Genomic DNA, 25,418 nt, shown 5'->3' with positions numbered 1-25,418 from the left:
TGCTGGTCAGTGTGATTTGCACACTTCAATGAAAGTAGACCAGTGCAGTGTTGATCAGGTGCAGGCTGTTTGTTGTTAACTGGAGTAATGAAATCTTTAAAATACACTAGAAGACACAATACTTGAATAGAGAAAAGAGATTTTGATGTGTCAGGTTACAGTAATTTTTTTAAGTCCCATCTTGTGGTTTACATTTCTCATGTAACAATTTACTGAAACAAAATTGTGCTGAGAAATGTTAGATATTCACTAATCAAAGGCTCTACTTCCCATTATATACTTACAGCTGCCAAATTTCAGGGGGCACGAGTGAGCATCCATAGGGAAGTCCTCCAAGTGCATTGGACATTCAGCTTGGACTGTAAGCCTAAAAGGCAAAATATCTCTATGCATTAAAGTCATTTAGCAGGACAAGAAAATCAGTTCCACAGAAATGAACAGAGTTCATGCCAATTTAGTAGACTAAATTGAAATTTTATATTAAACTAACAAGAATTTAAATCTACTTTTACTTCTTCCAATTTACGTGGTCCTTTGAAAGGCATTTACTTATCATATCAAGAACCTGTAAAAGCTGACCTCAAAATTATGAACAAAGGTCATTTAAAATAAAATACAAATTAAGTACTGCCAGGCTGTTAAGAAAAATAATTTTTCTCTCATAGTATTCTGTGGTACTTGTGTGCTACTACAGCTCTTAAAGGAGCATCTAAAATACAATTAACTTGCCAAAAAACCCTACTCCAGTCTTTTTAATTCAATTTTTTTCACAGTTTGAATGGAAGATACAGAGGAAAAATATTTGTGTTCTTTCAAAAGACTGCTGCTGCTCATTCTCCATGTTACTAGTATTACCCTTTACATTTATGTAAAGTGTGACAGTATGTTAACAAAGCATCCACTTTTGCCTATTTTGTGAAATATCCCAGTATCATCTATGGGGATTACTACAATAAAAAATAATTTAAAACAATTTGAAGAAAGCATTTCATGGACTTCCCCATTATTTTTAATTTTTAAAAAAAGCCAAGAAAAAAACCCTATGTTTCTCCTTCCTATCCTTTAAGTCTTCTCTGGGTAGAGATTTTTTTCTGTATGCCTTTTCTTCCTCTTCATTCAGCCCCAAACATCAGTTTCACCCTTCTGTATTCCCAGTGGTTCCTAGTCATTGTATTCTCTGCCATATTGTCCCAGCCTTCCACCAAAAAATATTTCATATTTCTACTCCTCCACTCCCCAGGATTGTTTATCTGAATTCAAGGGACACCAGGAGATACGAATCAGCAAACAGGCTGAAGGCAAAGGAAAGAACTGCATGAGCCTCTGATGTAAATCACACAATCATTTTTATGTAGACATGAAAAAAACAGCTGTTTAAAATCTAGGCAAAACAGATCAGTGTGCACATTAATCTCATACCCTGAGAACCAACATACTCACAAGTAACAAAAATGCTTAGTCAATTATAATTAACCTGACTCAGCTTATGCTTCATAATGGTTTCAAACAGTATTTCCTATAATTTATAGTATATGATTCTTATACTCTCTGGAGAAAGAGAATTTCAGTCAGCTTAGACAGATTATTCTCAAATAATTATTTGAGCCAAAGCAAAAATACAACATAGGGGGCTTAAATTTACTTCAATCAAACTTTTCTGAATCTCTCCAAGCACTACATCATCCAATATCATCAGCAGCCTACTCAAGAACTCTCAGTAGTGTAAGGGTTTCAGAGCTGTGTAGTAAAACTGGGTTTCAGGGATGCTGGCATGGCTGCATGGAGAAAGTACCAGAGTACATGTTAACTTTGAAGCTCACATTTTCTATCTGACTTAGGCTGGGGATTTTAAGTCAGCATTCACGACAACTTCAATTTATTAAGTATTCTCCAAGAAAAAGAAAAAACCTAAGTCAAGGGCTTCTGGAAACTTGGGTAAAATATTCAAAAAAATTCACATAGGTAACAAACATTATGGCCAAAAGAGTTACCAAAGAAGAAATCAGTCCTTTAAAAATGCTACTAATATCTGCGTATACATGATTTTTTATAACTTTTCATATTCTATATTCTATTTTCTAAGCAAATTTAATACATTTTACCAGCTGAAGTATTTATCTTAGTTACAAATGATGCACAAGATGAAAGAATTAAAATTTAAAGTTAAATATTGTAATTATATATAAAGAAACAGTAATTACATAGTAAGACATATTTTCCCTTTAGCTCTTGCTGGAAAGAATTTGAGACATTATTATCTCTTCATTCTTGCTCTGTTTTTTTTATTCCCCCGATCTTAATAAAAAATTTGCTTAGGGGCTCATATATTCAGTACAATGGCTGCAGTAATAGGTCAACTCCTACATTATCTTAATAATTCTAAAACAGAGTTGGTAAACTCTACCTGAAGGTCTCACTTAACTTTATTAATCTGTTCAGTATCTTCAATGCATTACAAAAATTGAGGCACACGTAGGAAAACTGATCTAACTCATTATCAGCCAAAAGACTTTAACAGAACTGGAAACAAAAAATACATTTTTTTAGCTTTCTTTCTGCTTAGAGAAAAACAAAACAAAGGAGAGTTCTCCTGAAACCTGATTTAATTGTTCAATGGAAAAATCCCATCAAGAAATAGCTTGAGTAGAGATGAACAGACGTACCTCATGGTGTACAAGAGCGTCCCGTCGTCCTGGATTCGTAGAAGCTTGTTTGGCATGGTCATGTTATGAGCCACTGACTTCTTCCCATTGTGGAAAAATGTATCTGGAGTCCAGATTTTGCTGGCCATTAGGTTATTCAGTCGAAGAATGTTCATTGGGCCTTTAAACTTTAATCTCTCATCCTTCCATCGCTGACGGAAGAACACATCTATCGTGTACTCCTGCAATGGAATAAATACATGGCTTTTTTGACACAATGAAACACTAATCTGCTTTCTGAGAACAAAAATAGAAAAGCTTTGTCTGCAAAATTCCCTTGGCAAAATTGTCAAGGGAGAACAATCATCACAAAAAAAATTGTATAGTACTGAGAATAATAAGCAGGAAGTCAGCTTATTAAGGGTATGACATTCTTCTTCATGATTGCTAGGTGTTGTTTTCATATTGAACTCTTTCAATATTTATATATATTTCTGATGTACAAAGTAACTGTGACCTGAGTAATTAGAGCAAACAGAGTAAGGAAGGAAAGTAAGGAAAAAATACACAAGATTAAATAGTTCTTTCAGCATCTTCTCCTGTAGAGTAACTCAGCATTTCAAAAGCATGGAGAATGGCTGAGCCTGGAAGGAAACAATGCAACCTATAAGGGGTACAGTATATACAAACAGAATGATACAAGATTTTTCCGAAGAGGAATGTAAGGCTCTGTAGTGGTGTGGATTTTATGAACAAAAGTACCTAGTTAGGAAACAGCAGCTGATGATTAACAGGTGACACACACTGCCTGGTAACATCACCCTGATGCCTAGTCTTGGAAGCAGTACAGTGGGGAAAAAAGGATGAAAGCAAAAACAGACTGATGACCTAGACCAGACGCCGGTGTCAACAGGCTGGGTACCCCATCTGGTGGGTGTGTTGCTGTTTAGTTGGTTGCTGGCTGGGCTTAAACCACAACACAAACAAACAAAAAACTGATTAAACATTGAGAACGTAAATTTATCAGCTATCTTCAAAAATGAAACTGCAAATGAAATGAGTGCTTTGCTTTGCCCAGCATAAAACTTAGATATGAGAGAGCTTAAAAACTATGTTGGAAGCAAATTGTATTCAGCATATTGGCAAATGCTACCTTGGTGCAACTTTGTTTTGTTGGACAGGTACAAAATGTGGTCTCATGACTTCCAAATATTAGTATGCTGCAACAGTCTGTACTACTGCAATTGCTCTGCATAGACCATTTTCAAGTAAATTACTTTGAATGGACAAGGCCTGATAAAATTTAACCAATATAAAATTTTCAAGGGATTTCAATATAAAAGTGACTTCAAGGAACTTATCAGCCTCTATCATTTTCTGCTGGCTCCCTTGTGTGCTGATTAACAAGGCTTAGGGTTCTTCTCCATCAATCATACAGAAATACAAAAGGAGTGCTGACTAGACAGAGACAAGTGACAGCTCTCTTTAGCTCCTTTGGTCTGCAAGCCAAAGAGCTGTGAGGACCTTTTCCAGGTCAGGGCCAGAGGCTGAGGAGAGAATGAGGAGTAAAGGAATTTTGTAATGTGAAGGAGCATGACAGGGGCAGGAGAGAAAGCAGTTCTCTTTATGAACGGCGACAGATGCAAAGAGATATTTTGGAAATTATGGATACTTATAAACTAATCTGACAAAAAACAGAAGCTCAGTTTTTAGCTATACCAAGAGGTATATACATAATACATTAATGTAATAAATTCTGTCATTTTTCTAATTAAAATTTTAAATTTTTAAGGTAAACTTAAATAAAACTAACACGATAGTACACTGAACATTTATTTGCTTGATTTTCTTTAATCTCATTTTCTATTTTCTCTAATAATATTTTAGCAAATATATCTGTTTAATACAAAACTATGAACCTCTAAAACATGCATTTCTTTGATATTATACTGGATTTTATTCAGTGCCTCATCACTGCTAGAGACACTGCCTCATAACAAGTGGTTTGCTCACTTCTTTATGATAGATCACATTTAATTGTCCTCTTTTATTTGCTGATTTACATGTTGTTTTATTTTTTAGATGTCATGTGACTTAAAATCCCATTTACAAATAACAAGTTACCTATCAGTTCAGTTGCAGACCAGGGAAAGTGACAAAATGCATAATATCATGGAGGATCAGGAGCAGCAGGGGAGCACATGAAATATAGATAGAAATACCCGGTAATTAAAGGAAAATTGCCCTAAGAGCCTCCTTGTACCTTTCATCTGAGGGGCTTTACCAATAAATAATTTTTATGGTAAGACTGATGTTTGAGGTATAAAGAAGAAGAAGAGCCTGAAGGGATTAAGACTTTGAAATTCCACTGAAATTCAATAGGAGTGAGTGATACGTCCTACAGGTTCTTTTGACAAACACCTCTGCACATAAATGATTAGAATATAAATTTGAACCTTTTTGCAATGTTTCCATCAATAAAGAGCTTCAAAGATGCTGCTTTTTTACTGTCTTCCAACATTCATAAAAATAATTACAAGAGAAATAAAATAGAAAAAAAAGCAGACATGAAATGCTACTAAATCAAAACAGCAACATTTCACAAAACCCTGCATCTGCTGCATGGCAACAGCTAAGGAAGTAGAATTTGCAGGAAAGAATGAGCAGTAAAATGAGCTGCAGCCTTGAAAGATCCTACCAGGAAACCTCTGACTGATCCACAGGTAATGGTTAATGGCTCAAACACTGTTAAGGTAATCACCAAAGGACTTTGCCCACTATGGCAAACCATATAAAAAAGCAACTGCTCTTCTGTTCTGAGACAACAGAACTCCCCTCTCTCCCTCTCCCCACTATGTCTCTGTGAATTCCTGGAAATTTGGACAATAAGTTAAGCCTCCAGATAGGAACTTGAGATAAGATAAAGGTGCTAATATTGTCCCATTATCTCAGGTCTAAGGAGAAGTAGACAAGGCTGAAGCAATGTATCTACAAGAAAAGCCAACTCTGCAGATGTGCTGAAAGTAAGCCCTGGCTGGGTCTGGCAGGGGGAGGCCATAGCTGCCAGACTCATTTCTGGGGTCTTCCACCTGAGGTCTGCACATGATCCACACATGCAACACATCCACATATTGCAAAAGACAGTGTAAAGCTCCCTTCCCCAGGAGAGGTGTCTGGGCACTCCCATGCAAACCTGAACATACATTACTCCATTGCTAATACTGACATACATATTAACTCTATGTTTCATGGTCTCCCCACACCCCTGGCAGATCAAAAGTGTGGCCATCACTTTGACTAACAAACACTCAAATTACATCAAGTCTTGTTGAATCCATGTGTGGTGATATCTTTCTATTCTCCTTTCCTTCTCTTTCTGTCATTTCCTTACAAATTTTCTTCAGTGTTATTTTTATGCTTTTGTACTGCTATATTGCTATTGATACTAATAACCAAAATGGCTACATACCCCCTTTCCATTGCAACCAAAACTTTCCAAAATTAACTCTCACACACACACACACACACACACACACACACACACACCTATATATATACACATGTATGTATGTATGTATGTATGTGTTTATAAATACTGGTCATTCAGTGTTGCTTCGCCCTAATCTGCTCCCAGGATCAATTAATAAGAACCTGAGTTACCCTCACCTTTATGGTGGTTTGTAACACCCTCCAGTCTGCGCTGGAGATCTTTATTTCAGAACATCTCATTTAGAAGATGGAAACAGGATAAACCAAGGTTTGGTGTGAATGATGACAAACACCTTCTGTTTCCATTTTCCACAATAGTAGTAAAATCTCATAGCTCTTAACTTATCTTTCTACAGACTTCTTTGCATTTTTTTTCAATGGAAGTATTAGGATCTCAATTTTGTCACTGTCCATTTAAAATTATTATTTAAGCACCATACAACCCTTGTCTTTGCATCCCAGTGTTATATTCACTGACCCTATGTTCCCTTCTGTGCCAAATTTATTCTACCTATGATCAGGAATATCCCTACTGATGTTTACCATATTAAAAAATTAAAAAATAGGAAGGAATTGAAGTACATTGAATATAATCAATATGATAAAAAGCCAGCTACAAAAAGCTGCTACATAAAGATTTTGAGACTAATTCCTATTCAATATGTTTGATATATATAACTTTGTGATAAATGCTGTGTAATGTTTACTTTTCAGTCAAGACTAATGCCCATGACAAAGGCAAATCTGGACTCCATAAAAAATACTGAGATTAATAGCTGATATTTCTTTCATTCTGCAAATATTCTCCAATGAAAAACCCCTGTTTTCTCTGGATATGACCTAAGCACTCTGCACTAAATAGTGCAGTATATCCACAAAACCACAGGAGCAAACTTCCAGGTCTTCAGAGGAGTCCTGTGATAATTTCTAGACGAGAAAGGCTGCCTACTGTGTCGTGTCTGAAATGGTGCTTATACAGCCAGACTCTAATGCAGTATGATTAAACATAATCTTTCAAATATGTGTTATACTACCTTACATGAAATTTTAGGTGCAGGCAATGAGATTCTTGCTGGAGTTTTAAGAAGCACTCGACCCTCTGCCAGTTCAATGAATAATAAAATGGCAAGGAAATTTTATTCCTCTTTTAATATGCAGTTGTTGTGCATAACACTACGCACCATAAAAAAGATGATAGTGTCTCTGGCTGAAGCTTTAACCGACCTAAGTATAAGCAATCCCTCCCGACTACATGACAGTCTTTATTTTTTTTTTGTTTGTTTTGTTTGTTTTTTGCTAAGGCCAAATTTGTATCCATTCAAACAACAAAAAAAGTACTTTCATCCTTTCCAATAATGGTTGGTATATTTTGGAAGTTTTAGCATCTGGAGTAAAGATGGATGTGTTCCAAATATCTCAAAAATTGTAAGTGTCCATTAGCAAGCAGTATTGTCCTGAAGCAGATGGAACATTTTATTAATTACCTTCTGGAACACAGCATTTTGTTTAATGAATAGTTCAAGCCAGAGTTCCTCATTCCCTATTGTAAAGATTTTTCTGAGTAATTTATCTAAATTATATTTGTCTTTTTCCTGACCACTCTTATAGCAAATAATGGACATATATATATAACCACAAAACCAAATTTTAAATACTGCTAAATATAAAACATTTAAAATGCAAATAAAAAAAATTAAAAGCAAGCAAAGGGGAAATGGCACCTACATCTTTCCACTGAGTCCTGAAACAGTTAGAAATACTGTGGTTGATACACTGATGAGACAGTTCAGATTCATGGACCTAAATCTTGTCTAGCTAATATGGGGACTGAATGTTAATATTTATTTTTACAGCAGTACAATTTCTTCATTTTAGTTCTTAAAATGTACATTCTTGTTTTCATATCTGCCTTAAGGAAACGTGTAATTTTTCTTTTGAATTTTTTTAAAAACATTAACGATCTTAGTATGTAACTGGTGCAGCAGAATACTAATATGTACATATCTAAGCATCAAAATTACTTTCAAAAAAACCAAGAAGGAATTTAGAAGATTCAAAAAATGTAATCAGTCAAAGAAAATTAATCTGCCCATTATATGCACTCTTACCATAACCTGATATTTATCGCTGTGACGAGTTTAAGTTTGTGATGCAACTTCTGCAATTGAATTTATTAAACCTGCACACTAGATATTTTCAGTGAGTGCTGAAATTAGCTTTACAGTAGGAGGATCACATCACATCACATCACTAGTTGGTTGTCTTGGTGGTTGTCTCTGTGGGCAGATCCATGCAGGGTGCAGATGGCAGAAGGAAGGACTGACACACTACAGCAGTCTCCTAAGCTACTGCATCATTGCACTGCTTGGTGGGCTTTGCCTAGGCCCACCTACCAGAATGGACAAATAATCTATCTCACTTTCTACTTTTCTCTTCTCTAAAAACAAGCAATTGTCTTACAATATGAGGACTGAAAGAGTTCTCCTCCAAACCCCCTCAATGCTCCAACAATAAGTACTGACTACTCAGGCTCTGTACAAGCCCTTGTCTATCAACATCAAACCTCACTGCACAGATAAATAAACTGAGTCCATTTTCTCTTCTCCAAAACCTACCTCCTGATGTGTGCACAAGACAGAACATAGAAGGAAACAGCAGACAGACAGAAATTCCCTTCAAGTCTTTCAGAGTGTGGATCGTACATACTAGTGACTAGAATCCTTGAAAATATTCTGATGAAGGAGGATTCTGGTTTGAAACTGCACTGTTGGTTACTTTTTATCTAAACCCTTCACAACCCTGTTAAAAATTGAAACACAATCCCATCACTGCATTTCAAAGGAACATGTATTCATTTTTAAATACATAAGTAATGCCTGCCAGATACATATGACCTTTCATACTATCAAGAATATGTGGAATATTTCTAGGGACTTGCAGCACAATTTTTCTCTATTTGAAGAACATGTTTCAAGCCTTTTATTTCTGCCTAATCTGTGAACCTCAGTCATTTCTGTCTAGGCATTTAATCGAAACATGAAGTATTAAAAAAAATCTGGAAAGAATGTGTTTAACCAGTTTGAATGATAGCGTCTAGGGAAGAGAATGTCTTTCTATTCATATTCATCTATGAAAAGGACCTTCTCAGAATAATTTTCTCTCTCTTTTTTGTCCATATACCTGATGTAGAGTGAACTCTGAGTCTAAAAGAAGCACCAAGGAGGGATAAGAGAGTTCTGTAGAAGATACATATAGGGATTACTTAGAAAAGAAACTACAGGATGTTTTTCTGCTGTCACGGAAAATAAAAACACCTGTCATTATCCCTTTTTTATTCAGACATGGAGAAAGAGCAACCCTGAAACAAAGGGGAGGCCTGGTGCCAGGAACAGGAGCCCAAACAAAGGTACAGAGAGAGCTAACGGCAGTGACAGGCTTGGACACAACCTCTGACAAATCAATCTCCAATACTGATTCCCTTGGCAGGACTTTGAACAGAGGAAAAAGCCTTCCCAACAGAATAAATGGACAGAAACTCTGCAAGAGATCATGTGAGATATTCTCATCAAAATTTCAGTGTATGGATTTAACTTGCAAAGGCAATTACCTGAGCCAACAATGTATTGACTTTTCAGAAATATATCAATTATAAAAACACAACCTAGATGTTCCCCAATTCTGCCCAAAAATTCCAGTGTATTTAGCATTTCCTTTACTCCTTAGTCTTCTCTTACTGAGTTCAAATAATAACTATGTAAAAGTAACTGCAGTACTTTTTTTTCTAATCTATTTGAAAAATGAATCATCTTGATGCATTCCCTTGTTCTGTCCAGACTTAAATATCATACCAGTTCTGTAAAGCTTCTCTTAAGGAATTCTACCTAATAATTAGACTCTGAAACAGAGCTAAAAATAAGTTGCATAGAAAAAATACCCCAAACAAAACCCAAATACAAAGTGACGAAAGTGACGAAATTTGAAAAAACAGAGAGAAATAAATAAACAGGGTTCCATGTTCAGTCACTACCTCTAAAGAACCATCCTCAATTGCAGTGATGAATGCTGTAACAATCCTTCTGCTTATTTCTGTATTTGACTTTCAGCCTTCACTGAAAATTTCTGGTTGTATTTGAAAAATCAGAAACACTTATTGACATTTCAGTTGAAAACTGATGAGATGGAAGTGTGTGTAGTAATGAATATACACATCATACACATACCAGCTGTGTATATGATCTCTACAAAGGAATGTTCCTATTCCTTGAATTCAAAGTGAAAACAGGAAGTCTATCATCAAGAAATTAGGAAAAACTGTTGTTTACAAGCAACTTGGGAATAAAGGTGCAACTACAATGAACAAAACTCCCCAATAACAATGAAAATCTAAGACTGCAAGTTGAAATATAAAAGTTTCAGAAGGCTTCTTAGTTTTAATATTCAAGCTAAACTGATTCAAGTCCTGCCACCTACTAACCATGTGTTGGAGGAAAGCAGGAAAGACCGTTCCCAATGACAATCAGAAAGACTGTTCTGAGGCAAAATTTGCTGCATCTTGGCAAATCTTTCTTCACAGCAGACCTTATATAAGGGACTCAGTACCTACATAATCTGTCTTACATAAAATAACTACTGCTTGAGGAGTAAATAGGTGTCATTTATTATATGTATGTCTGTGGCTGTGGGAGAAATTTTAGGAGCCAAAGTGTCAGAGAGAGCCCAGAAGGACACCAAGCCTGAAAAAAAGAGGCAAAAATACATAGCTTTCAGTGTTGAAATTCAAGTTAGCAGCATGTAGATTTATAGTGATGGTACAGTCTACCAGATTTCAAACAAATTTTTAAAAATAGAAAAATAATCAGGTTTAATGTTCAATCCTTTTATATCCTACAAATTATAGTCCAAAGAAGTTCATCCTTTACCTCTGAATTTTCAAATATTAAACATTTTAATTTCATGATAAAAGCTTTAATTAGCCCCTGTAACAAGAACTTAATCCTACAACACTTCAGAAAATTAAGAGATGCTTTGTTTTTCAGTTGTTCTGTCCAATTTTTCATTTGTTTGTTTTTCTAAATAATGCAGCTTTTCTTCTCTCAGGCTAATGTCAAAATAAATTTTTATCACTGATTGGGTTGGAAGCCTATAAGGCATAACATCACAATACTGAACTTGAACATTTCTGAGAAACAACAACTCAAAAAGACAGAAGGGTGAAAATAAAATCTGTTTAAACTTATGTTTTTGCTTTGCCTTCCTTGATTCTCATTAGCTTGCAAAAGGAAGTTGAAAATCCTTATATAATGGCACTGCATATGTGACATTAGATAGAGTGGTTGACATACAATAGCTTTTCTTTGACACAAATAGTATAGATACCAAAATATTTTTGTTCATTTGAAGCACAGTTTGCAACTGACTGCTGGCCAAGAGAGAACACATTTGGTAGCTGGTTATTTTGGTCAGAACAGAGAGTAGCATCTTTTGAACTTAGTCAAAATGTTAATCCACTACAAGCACCAAATGTTTTTGACTCTTAACACATTTAGAGAAAAACCTCAGCCTCAACTTCTACTTCCTGAATTTATCAACAGCAATTCCAGCTAGCTTAAAGTCAGTTAAAGATCAAATTCCCCTGGACATAATGATTTGTTTGCAAAGTTGTGATACTGCAGAAATACAGCAAGTGGGAATAAAAACCCACACTCAGCAATGACTGAGTCACAGATCAAACACCATACCACACTACCATTAATGGGAACAGCTAGTGAGGGAAACAGACACCTCACAAATTCATAGCAATGCAGCAACAAAGGTTAGAATTGAATTTTATCAACTTTGTGTATCAACACTACATGAGAACTGTGTCCTTAGCTCAAATCCACCCATCACTGCTTGTCTGTCACTTCCTTATTCCAGATTGTAAATGCATATTAAACATCTCACATGTCAGTGAGTCCCCTTCCTGTGTTCAAAAGCACCTCTCTTCTTCCAAGCACCATTATTCTTCACAATATACTAACCAAGGAGGAAAAAACAAACTGCAAAACAGATCATGTAAAGGGGTGCAGTCACACAGCTGATGATCTTATTCCTGTAAGAAACCACAATAGAAGGAATCCTAAGGGCAGCAATAATCCTCAGAGTTTTGGGCAACAGCAGTGTTCAGCCTAAATACCTCACGTGACTGAGGGCCTCACCATTCCCATTGTGCCAGCAGAGGACTTCCTGAGATGGGACCAACCTTCCTGAAAAAATCTGAGCTTAGGATCTTCTAAAAATTCTAGAAGACATGGGCAAGAGTCAAATTTATTCTTGCAATAAAGCTTTTTAAGGAAGAAATTTTAAAAATTTATAATATCCCTGAGTTTCCAGCATTTACAGAAGAAAATATCAATGAATCCTCTACATAATAGTTTAAATTATTGATTCAGTCATGCAGCTCCTAAATGAAAAAGTACTCATGGTTAAAACCCTAATGTCACCTTCATGTTCGACAGGATATGTGATGGTTTGGAAGCTATTATCTCAAAACTCACATGTTGGAATTTTCTCATTGACTGCTCATACGTTTCAAAATTATTCTATAATTATCAACAGAACAAGCTAAATTAACCCTGAAGCTTGTAGCAATAAGAATTAAACTGCTCTTACTTATCTATCTACTTATGTGCAAATAAACCTACCCATTAGAGTAACAGCTGCCATTCTGATGCACTGCACTCTGCTTTGATTAACACCTCTGCACAGATCTGTGCACTGTCTATATGTCTATGCAAACAGACACCCAGAGTTCTCCATACATTTATCCACTGATGTCAGAAGTGTGTTGGGAGGGAGGGAATAGGCTCAGGGAGCTTTCATTACTTTTCCATTTAAGCACAGATGACTTGCACAGCCTTGGGTAAGTCTCCTTGTGGCTCAGTAATCACCTTTAAAAGTGGATTAATATAATCTTCCTGTTACACAGGAATACCATAAATGCCAGACTTCATCACTCTAAAGTCATGAGATACTAGACCAAGAAGGTCAAGATGTTCATATCATCTCTGTACATAGCCGTGGATACCTTTTTTACAAAATTATTAACAAAATAAGAATTATTTCATAAACCTAAAATCATCAGAAAAAAACACCTCAGGAGAATCAGCAACATGTACAGTAATATAAACAAAAGTCTCTTTCTCCTATGAAATCGCCTTTCATGGCCTTTAATGTGAAATCTTACCTGTGTATTCATAACTTTCAAAACAGAGCTTGAAAACACAAAACAAACCACACAAAAAACCCCCACAAAAGCCCACTAGAATATATTTTCCAAAGCTATGATTACCAGGTAATCAAATAACTTTTAACTTAAAATAACTTTTAAAATGTTCAATGTACTGTGAAAAATTTAGCTTCATAAACTTGTTCATAACATCATAATGTTCCCTGTTTTGTATGATGCATAGCCTGATTTTTTTCCATAGAAAGAGAAATGTTGTCTTATTTTAAAAAATATTAATTTTGAGTATCTCCAGCTACACCAAGGTAGTATTTAATACGTCTCATACATAATAAAGAATATTTGAAACATTTCAAAAATAATTTCTCGCAGGGTTGGCAAGGGTAGCATGAAAGACTGAGATGTTAATGGCTAATGGCTCAAACAATCAGCCATTTGCAAGAGCAGCAGGTGCTGTGCTGAGGATGAGCACAGTAACAGCCCAGGTGCAGAGGGTGTGAGCACCAGGGGATGACCATGACAAAGCAGCCTTTGCTCAGCAAGAAGCTGGGGTTTCAGACAGATAAGGGCCAAAAAGAAGCAGATCCTGTGAGGTGGACTAATACTTTTTGTCATGCTGATGTCCTTCCTTGCACAAGTGGCTCATTTGTGAAACTCCTCCCCACCTGGGGGACATACTGGGACATTCACACACAGGCCTGAAGATGTTCATCCCTTCTGATGGGGCATAAGGGGCTCAACTGCACTGACTGAGAGGCAGTTTTCATGTCTTAGAAAATGTCACAAACCATCAAAAACCCCAAAAATACCCCCAGAATAATTCCTGGGGTCTTCCACCAGAGGACTGAGCAGGATCCACAGCTTTGCAACAGATTCAAGGTGCTGCAAAAGACAGCATAAAACTCCCCACTCCAGGGAAGGTGCCTTGGCATTCCATCTAAAGCTAAGCATATATAAACACTCTGGAATTTGTGTTTTGTGGGTTTTTCCCACCCCTGATGGATCAAGATACCATTTAGACCAAAGGACATCAAAATCGAGTCTTGTTACTAAATCCACAGATGGTGATATCATTCTGCTCTTATCCTTTCCTTCTCCTTCTTTCTCCATTTCCTCTCAAAAAATTCCTGTCAATGCCTTATTAAGTGTCCTGTATCTGGATTTGAAAAGCTTGGCTAAGTTTAAGTTTGCTAAACTAAAGTTTGTGAAGTACTTACTTTGGATGTTGTTTTAACATCAGTCTATCTTATTCTATCTTGATGTTCTACATTTTGCAAGTAAAAGATTGTTGTTGACTCTTCTGAGAATTTTGTTCTCTCCTACACATTTCCCAGAGTCAATTAAACCACCTCCCCCTAAACCAGGCAAGTGAACAAGAGCATGACAAGTAAAGTAAGTTTGATACTGTCCTTCCCTTTCCTTTTAGAGAGCTATATCCATCAGGTCTTTCTACCCAGTGTGAAACATTCTCCCTAGTTTCTGTACTATTTTCAGTGAGCCTACAAACAATTCCTTATAATCCAGAGCAATATTCTGAAAGTTTCTTTCTTTTTTAATGTCACTGACTTCTTTAAATGCTTACTAAACAATGCAAATTATCAAGGACAGATCTGTAAAACCCCACAATCATGTTGATTACCCAGCTTCCAAGCTATGTCCTTCAAGAAGTTTTAGGTTTGACTTCCATCAGGTCCCTCAGTCTATTGCCAGTATTAAGAGTGCTCCTTTCACTCCAGGTTTTCAGGTTTTCATGCAAGAGGAATCCAGTTCATCCATATCAAGATTGCTCCAGAATATAAACCAAAGTACAGTCAGTGGGAAAATCAGAAGATTTACTGGTCTAAATTAAACAGGTAACACAAGCACACTTATCATGTAAAATCCATAAATCGATTTTCAAATTTCAAACTACATGGGGTTTGGCACATTCTGATTTCAGTGAGATTGTTTCAAATCCATCCACAATAAGTAAAAGAACACAGGTTTAAAGGAAGTTTATATATAATCTTACACCATTTATCCATATATGCAAAAGATTCAGGAACTCACCATATCAGTATCTGACACAGGTCCAAAACTGGTCACATAGATGTTAGTGAAGACTTCAGTAATACTATCTGATATAAAAAGAAAAAAAAAAAAAAACAAAACAAGCAAACATTTTAAATTGACAGTACTTTTTCTATTGTTATGTAAGATTATGGGACATTTTGAACAGGTTTCTCTCCTTATTTACTACCCCTCATCAGTGTCCTGTTGTAAATACTGGGGGTTTCTTTCCCACTTAACACAGAGGTTAACAAACAAGCATTTGTCCCACAGAGCAGCTTGTTTCAGCTTGTTCAGTTATACAATCACCAGCAACTACACACACATATCCTGTTTCTCGACCCGCAAAAATACCCCAGCATCGTGGACTTAACATGGAAGGAGAGTCCTGAACACAAAATGCCTTTGTTGCATAGGTGTTACCTCTGTTGTTGCAGATCTCTCCTATTAAAGCCTTTCTAGTTGAAGGCTGTTTTCTACATTCTTAATAGCTTTTTCAAAGAAAAAGACAAGAAAAGGCAATTATTGACTGTACCAAATGTAACACAACAGCATCCTACTTTTCAGTTGCGTGTGTTTTTAAGTGGCACATATTTTAATATAACAGCTCCTTTCCTTGATAGGCAATGCTCATGACACATTGCTGTGGTACTGTGAACACTTTGAGAAAATGTCCTTCCCAATCATTGCAGTCAGACAGCCATGAAATCAGAATATTAGATATTGTACTGCAGGGAAAAATAACTGCTTAGTTTTCTATCTTCAGTTTTCAATTAGGCTTGAAATAGAATGATATTCACTAAGAGGGGTAGTATGCACAGGAAATTTCTTAACAGCAGTTGCCAACCACAGTCTGCCTTCTAGACACACAGTCAGCATTCTAGACAGTCAACACAAGGAATTCTCTGCCTTAAAGCCAGCTGCTGATTGGAAAAGAAAAATGTGAATATAACTAGGTGCAATTTGACTCATTGCAGAATTTCCCATTCCCAAAAATAATACAACTGCCTGTTGTATAAGTGATCCTGCTGTTATATTATGATTATACTTCCATATTTAATCATTATTAAATGTGGGTAGCTAATAGTTTCTGTTTTCCTGAAAGCTGCCTTTTAACAAATACATGATACAAGCCAATTTTACTTCTAATTGTATGGAGGACAACAGTTCAATCCCTGCTCCTCACTGGGAGAAACCAGTGGTGCTCACTCATGACAGCAGAGTCTCTGCCAGGCACCAGGAAAAGGCCAGGACTGATCCATGAGCAGCTGCATGGGGAGCAGTGCATTTTCAAAGGGATGTTGATGCAAAGACACAGCGATTTCAGACAACTTCTGGACATGGACGAGGAATATTTATCTGTTCTCATCTGCAAGGAAACTTCCTTTTTCAGCCAAACGCTAGAAATATGGGACTCCAAAAAGCCCTTCCTACCAAAAAGAATCTTTTCCCCAGGATCATGTCTGCTTTTTAAGCAAATAAATAAAGATTGACTCCTAAAATTCCTCTGCACGTCCTGAGATAAGTTTATTTGTATGATAGAGACTTCTGAAATCCATTATGAAGCATCCTTACACAAGCTAAGTTGATTTCTACTCCGAATTTCTTACAAACAAATTTTAAGTCAGTGGACAGAAAAGGTGCTAATGAGTCTGCATAGCCCTTACTATTCAACATAGATAAAGTAGAGGTATGGCTGAAGTATCCTACAGGAGACACAGGTACATTTCAGAGGACTAGAGGCTTCATGCTGCCTGTGGGAGACTCTCCAGAAAATAAAAAAAGATTATTATCTCCAAATGGTTACCTGGCACAGACTGGAATGAAATAAGAGAGTGACAAGAGAGCCACTCTTCAGGAGGTAAAATGGAGCTGCAGGGACTAATTGTGAAATTTGGCCTGTACTGATGACAATACAAAATATTAATTAAAATTCCAAGAAAAGCACTGGTGTTACAAAAATATGACTGACAATCAAGTATCCCAACAGCAGAGTATCAAGGCTAAATTCAAATATACTTGTATAACTTGAAGGAACCCTACTATAGGCAACAAAGTCACTTGGCAAATCTTTACCTGCATGCTCCTCACGCAATAAATGCTTGGAAACATGATCCTCTTGTAAACTCACTCTAATGCTACCAGTTATTTGTATGTGATTTTTTTATTTGACACAGAGGAATGGTTTTAATATTTGCATTTAATAAACTACAGGACATGGAATCTTCAAGCTTGCCTTGCATTCGAAGTTTTAATTTTTAAAAAAATTCCCATATTCTGTTATATGATTTCTAAACTCTTCTGGATCTATTTTTCCATCAGAAATGAGTAGAGAAGACAGAGAGGAGAACAAACATATTGACCACAACTTATGCTATTAGAACAGTCTATCGATTCTCCCTGTTGGTTTGTGTTAAGAAAAAGTACACTAAAGAAGAAATGGCAGTTTTTTATATTTTTACCTCCTATTTTCCAAATTCTGCATAGTTAAGAAGTTTCTATTCATACCCTACCTTAAAGAAAACAAGCCCTTAAAGACAAAAGAAGCTGAAATGTAATAAATCTTGAATTACTCCTGTTACCATTTGTGTTAGCAGCCTGAATCTTGTGTTTGTTTCTTCCTTGTTACTTTACATAGTGCTAAAATAAAGGTACCTCTGAATTAAATATTTGAACTTGAGGTTTCTGAATCAACATCTACAAAAACAAAAAATACATCATCCTTTTTTACAATAAATATTGTAGCTACTGCTTTGAAGGAGTATGTACTTGTCAAACAAACAATTCAGAAGCACAAAGCACAGTTTCAAATGGGCTCTCTAATCAAAATTCATCCAGCAGGCGTCACAGTTACAGGCTTTTTATAACTCATATTCTGTCAAGAACAGCACCAGTCATCATACTTAGCCCACCAGAGATTCAAACAGTTCTGGATCATCAGTTCTTGTGGAAAAGCCAAGGAATATAGTCAGCTAAAAGATGTTCCATGCAACATGTGTTTGCATAAAAATCTAGCTTGTTTTTTTTGAGAAAAGGACAAGCTTTTCCCACTGGGATTATAAAATTTGTTTCCTCAAGTGACACATATGCCTGTAACTAAAAGGCCTGATTTTCAAAAGTGCCGAAATCAATGGAGGCCCATATTGAAAAACAGTCTAGATTTTAAAGAATCCTCTGTTGGGAGGAAGGGGTGCAGATTCATTTATACTTGTGGGCTCTTAAGTTATTCTGAATCACTGCTTTTGAAAGTTATACAAAGAAATGGGAACAGCAAAGGGTAAGGATATAATTTCTATTTAAGATGCTTCTTTTAGGGGAAAAAAATCTCAGGCAAAGAATAAAACAAGTAGCTGCCAGCATCACATGACATACTCTAAAACAAGTAGCTGTAAAGGCTATTATAGCACCATTTCTAACTTGCTTTGGTCATAAATGTTAAAAAAATTCCCGATCTGACTTAGATCAGACCAGTTTCTCAGACGATGGAAGTCAAGGGTAAACTTACAAAATGTAGTCAATAAAATTAATGATAAACAAAGGAAGAAAAGCACATCCCGTGGAAGTAAAAAAAAACCCCAGTAATTATTAAGATCACATTGCACATGGTTCTCAAGCACTGGTTTCTTCTGATTCCCCTTCCATACTTGAACTGACATGGTATTACTACTGGGGAAAACAAAAAACAGAAAGGAAGAAAAAGCAATACATATAACAAATTGTAGAAGATTTATACATCCTTATCTGTCCTTAGCTGGAATGTTTGCTGTGTATTTTAATTACATTTAGGATTTAAAAAGAAAAAATGTTAATTACAACAACTCCTCTATGAAGATAACAATGTTATTATCCTCAATTTTCCTTGGGAAGCTGAGGCAGAAGGACTAAGTTATGTGCAAGTAAAGTGAAGCACAGGTGTTTGCCAAATCTGGTTACAGCTGTCCAACACTAAGTAACCACACTGGAAAATGTCAACATCATTGACTTGTCAAAGAATTAGAAAAGTGGTTCAGCACTTAGCTGGAGTTGGTATCAGTGGCATCACCAATTCCTTTATGCCAACCCTCCAGCTGTTGGGATACCCTTTCTGATGGTCTGGACCCCTGCTGACTTGTCCCTCAGCAGAAGAGCTGGCTCAGCTGAAGCAGGCTGCTTGGCAGAGAATTTGCAGTGGCTGAAGTCTAAACCAATCCAGGCTGAGTAATGGAGATGATCAGAAAAGTCAGAAGAAAAGGCTCCTCAGGAGCATCTACCAGCTTGTCAAAATGCTAAGATTCCACAGAGGCATTTAAATTTTCAATGAGTTCCTTTGGTCTGCTGTCTGACAGTAGTTTTCAAAATTTTTTCGAGTTCTTTCATATGCCCCTTCTCAGCTGCCTGCATCCCTGACAGGGTACACAGAGTTCCAGTCTGTGATGGACATGCAGGATTCTGCATACCTGAGAGCTCCCCCTCTCCCGGAGAATGCTGAGAAGGCATCACATTTATTGAAATAAATTTTCAGAGTATTTCCCATATTTGACAATGACCTGAGTATTGAGAATGACCTGAGTATTATTCATTCACCCCCCACCACCACCAAAATAATCTAGATTCCTTTCCTCACAGAGGTTAGGGACAAAGCATGCATGGCTCACTCTAGGTATGCTTAAAAGAAGAGAAGAAAGGAGCGTGATCACTGCAAAATCTTCAGAAAAGTTCCAGATGTTTGTTTGCATGAAACTGGCTATATTATTGATTAATGTGTCAAGGCTGTTTTCAGAAGAAAACAGGCCTGAAAGATTGGGTTGGGCTTTGCATTCTTTTTAATTTCAATTTTTATTCAGTAAAGCTGTAAATACAGGCTTTGGGCAGCTAAAATAGAAGACAATCTCTTTGAGGTAATCAAAAACCATCAAAAGTCTTCTTGGTGGGATAGAACTTCTAAAGTATACATATGCAGTTCTAATGTATATAATAAAAATATTCAGAAAAACATTATTTTAAATGTAGAATTAATAGTACCTGTGAGAACACTGCAAGGCTGTAACTGAAAGGCTGCTAAAGCATGCAAAAAAAAAAAAAAAGAAGCAAAAATAAAATACTGGTCTTTAAATAAATATGTCAACAACAACAAAAAAAGGAGGTCAAGTTGCAGTGCTATGGGAAACTTAAGTGAGGATTTCTGACTTTTTGTGGAAATGCTGTCAAAAGCTTGATGTTAATTTAATTATTTTTCTATAAAAAATTATTTATCTGGAATTGACATTGTTCTGACATTGTAATATGGTCTCCAGGGGCATGCTTGGCAATGTTGCCCAAAGGCCTTGAAAATGTCATTCATAATACAAGTCAGAAATTGCACAGGTGAAACAGCCAGGGTCTTAATCCATCAAACACTGTTCCAACTCAACATGCTGCCCTTATCTGACAAGCTCCTTAGTGTGTCTGTTGACAGCTCAAGACACTGACTGGCTGGCAGGGAATGGGGGTCAGAGGAGGTCGTGCAACACAGAGCTGTAACAGCAGCAAAATCCGTGGGAACACAGATATTTCAAAATCATGTTCTGCCATTTCTTTATTTTTGGTTTAGGTGGTTTATGCAACAATTTTATTTATCCAACTTCAGCATCTTCATTCATTATCCACTATTAAATTCCAACAGTCTCAAAGCCACATATGCCCTACATAAAACCACTTCCAATTTATAAACTGAAGTCATCTGTGAGAAGAGAAAATCCATTTCTCCCCTTGACATCAGCACTTCCCTTCCAATGGGCTCACTTTAACCATGAAATATCAGCAAGAAAATTTCTTCATATAGGCCACAATTGTCTTTCAAATCTCCATCTTTAACAAAGCTTATGTAGAATAAGCTTACCAGTTTAACTTCTGGAGCTTCTAGTAAAATACTACTAAGTATCATATCAACAGCTGCACTCTTGACTCACATTGGTGTAAATAAACCAGAATCAGACACTGTACTGAATTCCTCATAGTGTTGACTGGAACAAGAATATATTCTGGAGAAAATGTCTGGAGGAAGAGACAGGAGTTGAAAGCCAGTAGGCTTAGAGACCCCAACTGACTTACTTCTGAAGAGCTGATATCTATTAACAGATATTATATCACTTATTAAATTAATGACAGCTCCATATAAAGTCTATCAGGGGCCCTCCAAAGGCCTATTCAGAACTTTCAAAATTCAGCAGCCCTGGAAAGCAGTACCATAAATACTATTATGTCATTTACACTAACAAAATATTTGGGCTGCATATAAGCCCACCCTTTTATTTCAGCAAAGCAGTATTCATTATTCTGAAATAATTAAAATTTGTTCAAAATGACAAGAATTTGCTATAAGAAAATAATTCAGTTAAACATTAGTGTTTCTTAAGAGATGAGTAAGACTTTTTGACCATCAGAAAAACACACTAACCTGGAAAAAAGAATTTAGCTTAACTGTCAACACCCTTCTCTACTCTAGCAAAAAATATGACTTGTGAAAACATTCTCAGATATTTTTTTAGCTAATCTAACAGCTTTTTTAGGTGTAGGCTACCCACAAAATGTGCACAGAAGGATATGTAGGCACATCTTAAACACAAATAAAGTGATATATTATCACAATCAGTATTTACTGTTTGTGCTGTATGTAGAAGATGCTGGTGCGAACTGCCTTAGCATCATTACCAGATATCAAATGAAAAAACAAAAAAATTCTGTGCTGAGAGAACATTTACACATTACTAAGATAATTTTCACATGTATATGACAAATTTGAGGCTTAACTCTCAGTGAAAAAGAAGAGTGCAGATCACACACATAAACATTATATTTACTACATTTTCTTCTCTCTTTCCTAAGTGACCTTTAATTTGCAAACCTTATTATTTCATATCACAAATTTAAATTTCCAAAGGGTCCTGTGAATGAAGAACTTTGGATATAAGTGACATTTGGGGTGCAGTTTTAACTTTATTTTATGCTTTCTCCACAAATTTGAGAAAGGTGCTCAAGGATAGTGCTAAAGACTGATTTTGGTGCTCAATTATCTCTTAAAGTATATTGGACAAGATGCACAAAGTTATTTAAGCTCCAAGTTTCCATTTAAATCAATCAAAGTTAATCTGAATGTCTCTGTGGTCCAGATCATAATGACTAAGTTTTGCACTTATATTTGTCTGAATCCCCTTTATTCCCAAATTGCTGTCTAACACTGTCAGTACCTAAATTTCCCCGGCTGCTTATATTTCCACCTTAAGGCAAATATATCCCAATGCTGCCAAGCAGCCTAAAGAACTGGCTCTCAACCAAGTCCCAACGAGTTCCTCAAACTATAAATAATTACAAATTTACTGAGCCAGAAAGATTTTGAGAGAGAAAGCAAGAAAACAAGCAAAAGACTATTTCCACAGCCTAGCACTACTCATGGGATAGAGCAGACTTAAACTGAAGCCTCTGCTCAAGATCTAATTATTTACACAAAGCAGAACAATTCCTTCCAAAGACTGAGGAAGCATGCTGTGTCTTAGAAAATTCACCTCTGTGGTCAAGACAGAACCTGACACACAGTAACTGAGCTCATGTCTCTGCTTTAAACTAGAGCATGCACTTGACAAGAGCTGCTCTCTATTTTAGAAGTTTCCATTAAACCCGACCATCAGCTTCTCTCATGGCTCTTTTCAGGAAAGGAGGAATGACATGAGAGGGAACACCCCTGTGAATAGATGAAAAGGAGACTGGTAAAGTTTTCACACCCAAACTTGGTTGTTTCACATGTGTTGGTAAGGAAAGGCTTCAGCTGCTTGCTCCTCTTCAGCATTTTTAATTACTTAGCTTGACAGATTTCTACTCAGTTTATCAACTTTAAGAGCCACATTTGTAGACAGTTATGCCAACACCATCTCTGAGATGTGCCAACACGCCCAGCTTTGCTCATGTTCCACATAGGATGCCCAGCTGTTGGAAGCAATGAATTCCACTCTATCTGGGCTCCAGGAGATGTGGGAACTGACAAACCTAAGCCCTCAGTCTTGTGGAGCCAACTGGCCAAAGACCATGAATGCCCCTAAATGGCAGCAGGAAAAAAGAGATCTCAGTCCATGTTCTGACACATAGGTAGCTATTTTATACAATTAAATAAGTAAAACATCTCCAACGGAAGAAGCCACTTTCTCAGAATGATCAAAAGCCCTGTGCCTACATAAAAGGTTTGGAAAGTGGGAAATATGGATTCAGAACCCTTTTCCAAATCAGGTAGGGAGTAACTAAGATGTTTAATCTAGAATGAACTTTATCCCTGAGGAGAAGGCGTTGTACTGACTGGTGCAGCTCATATCACATTGGGCCAATCAACCATCCAGGGTCTTGCCTGAATCCTGCCACTACTTTAACATGAAAGAGATTTCAAACAACCCAAAAGTGCATAACTTAATTGGTTCTTTGCACCGGGAAAAGAAGATATTTACTCTCACTCATTACTGTTGAACTTCATAGACTTTTGTCACCTCCGGCAACATTTTGACAATCTCAGAGGTATTGACTGCCAAGTGATTAAGAAAGCAATTAACTATCTAGACAGCTTTTTGGATTTTTTCCCTATCATTTAAACAGAGAATTCCTCCAATTTACAGGTTCATTGTAAAGGTATTAATACAATATGGATGCTTTGGTTGTATAAACACTTGCAAAAGCTGGGTAATTATGAACATTAGTGTTGACCATTAAAAAGGGAGAGACAAAATGCGGAAAAGAAGTAAATTAAATCATTGGGAAGAACAATCTAAACACATGGGCATAAACTTGTTCCCATAAGACTACCATGAAATCCACCAAATCTCCCTTCTTCCCTTTTCATTACATCCTCACACACAGTGAAGGAAAAAAAATAAAAATAAAAATAACTTAAAAGTATACAGCTCTAAAATAAACTACCAGTGTGAGAAATTTTTACTTAAAGTTGCACAAAATGTTCAACAGAAACATGAAATTGAAAACATAGTTGAGTTTGGCTGGAAGAAATGTGATCTTGCTGAAACAGATTACTTAAATGTTGAAGTTAGAGGAATTTAGCTAGCACACAACACATTTGGCAGCAAACCAAAACTACATGTCACACAAATGAAAACTAAAACATCAGCACTAAATCTGGTCCCTTTAGACACTACAGCTTCCATCAGGATGAGGAGTGTTTATAATTACCAGGCTGAGTAATAAATATGACTGCTGCATTGTTTAGATCAACTGGATGAGCATGATGGAGCTAAAATGAACCAGACTGCCCCAACACTCTCTAAAGAATGAGACAGAGGAAGACAAAAAAAGCACTCAAACAAGCCTGGAAGTCTGGAAGGGAGCAGACTTTGACAAAGTAGAGCAGTACTTATTTGAACTGACCTGAATTGGTGTCATCACACAAGTAGGGAGGGCAAAGTTATTACCCGCATGAGACCATATTTCTGTCTACTCTGCTCAGAGATTTGTGCTACTAGAGAGAAAATCATAACATGTAGGTAAGGCACAAAAATTCCCAAAATGATTCCAGATTGCAGAAATTTATACTCAGAGGTCTTCATCTCTCTTCTTTTTTTTAAATGTTTGAATTTTATGACCTCAGTACTTAGAGTCATCAAACACCTTGGCAAATTCTGCAGCATTACACTTCTAGGCTAATTTCAGGTTTAATCTCCGTGCTTTACTCCAAGTCATAGCATTTATAAATCATCCCATTTGATACACTCACTCTGACAGTCCCTCCTGCATTTCAAACCACATCTACCCCTAACAGCAGTATCATTTTTAAAAAGTAGCTGCTTCCAGTTTCTCTTTGCAGTCATAATGCAGCCAAGTCTGGGTTTCTTAACAAGTGATTTTATTGTATAGTGGCTATTGGCTCTTCAAAAACTTCATTTTTGTTGTTAGCTTATTTGCTTGCCCATCACTTACATAGGCCCAGCTGCTGTTCTAACCAAGATCACTCATTCTAGATTTTATCCAAATTAGATTTCAAAAGCCAGTTTGGTTCATATATATAT

General features: G+C 36.5%; 1 protein-coding gene across 2 annotated transcripts in view; it reads right to left on the bottom strand.

The window, feature by feature from the left end:
- Nucleotides 1–25,418, bottom strand: part of GABRA2 (gamma-aminobutyric acid type A receptor subunit alpha2) — a 61,566-nt gene that overhangs the window by 20,016 nt on the left and 16,132 nt on the right. For both annotated transcript variants that reach the window (XM_058025375.1, XM_058025374.1), the window contains exons 4-6: nucleotides 15,406–15,473; nucleotides 2,664–2,884; nucleotides 285–367 (exon numbers count right to left, since the gene is read on the bottom strand). In XM_058025375.1, the coding sequence (XP_057881358.1) occupies nucleotides 285–367; nucleotides 2,664–2,884; nucleotides 15,406–15,473 (372 nt within the window). The remainder of the gene's footprint in view (nucleotides 1–284; nucleotides 368–2,663; nucleotides 2,885–15,405; nucleotides 15,474–25,418) is intronic.

Source organism: Melospiza georgiana, chromosome 5, assembly GCF_028018845.1.
Source record: "Melospiza georgiana isolate bMelGeo1 chromosome 5, bMelGeo1.pri, whole genome shotgun sequence".
In the NCBI taxonomy this organism is placed as follows: domain Eukaryota; kingdom Metazoa; phylum Chordata; class Aves; order Passeriformes; family Passerellidae; genus Melospiza; species Melospiza georgiana.
Note: the sequence above shows the minus strand (reverse complement) of the source record. Positions and strands in the feature narration are given on the sequence as shown.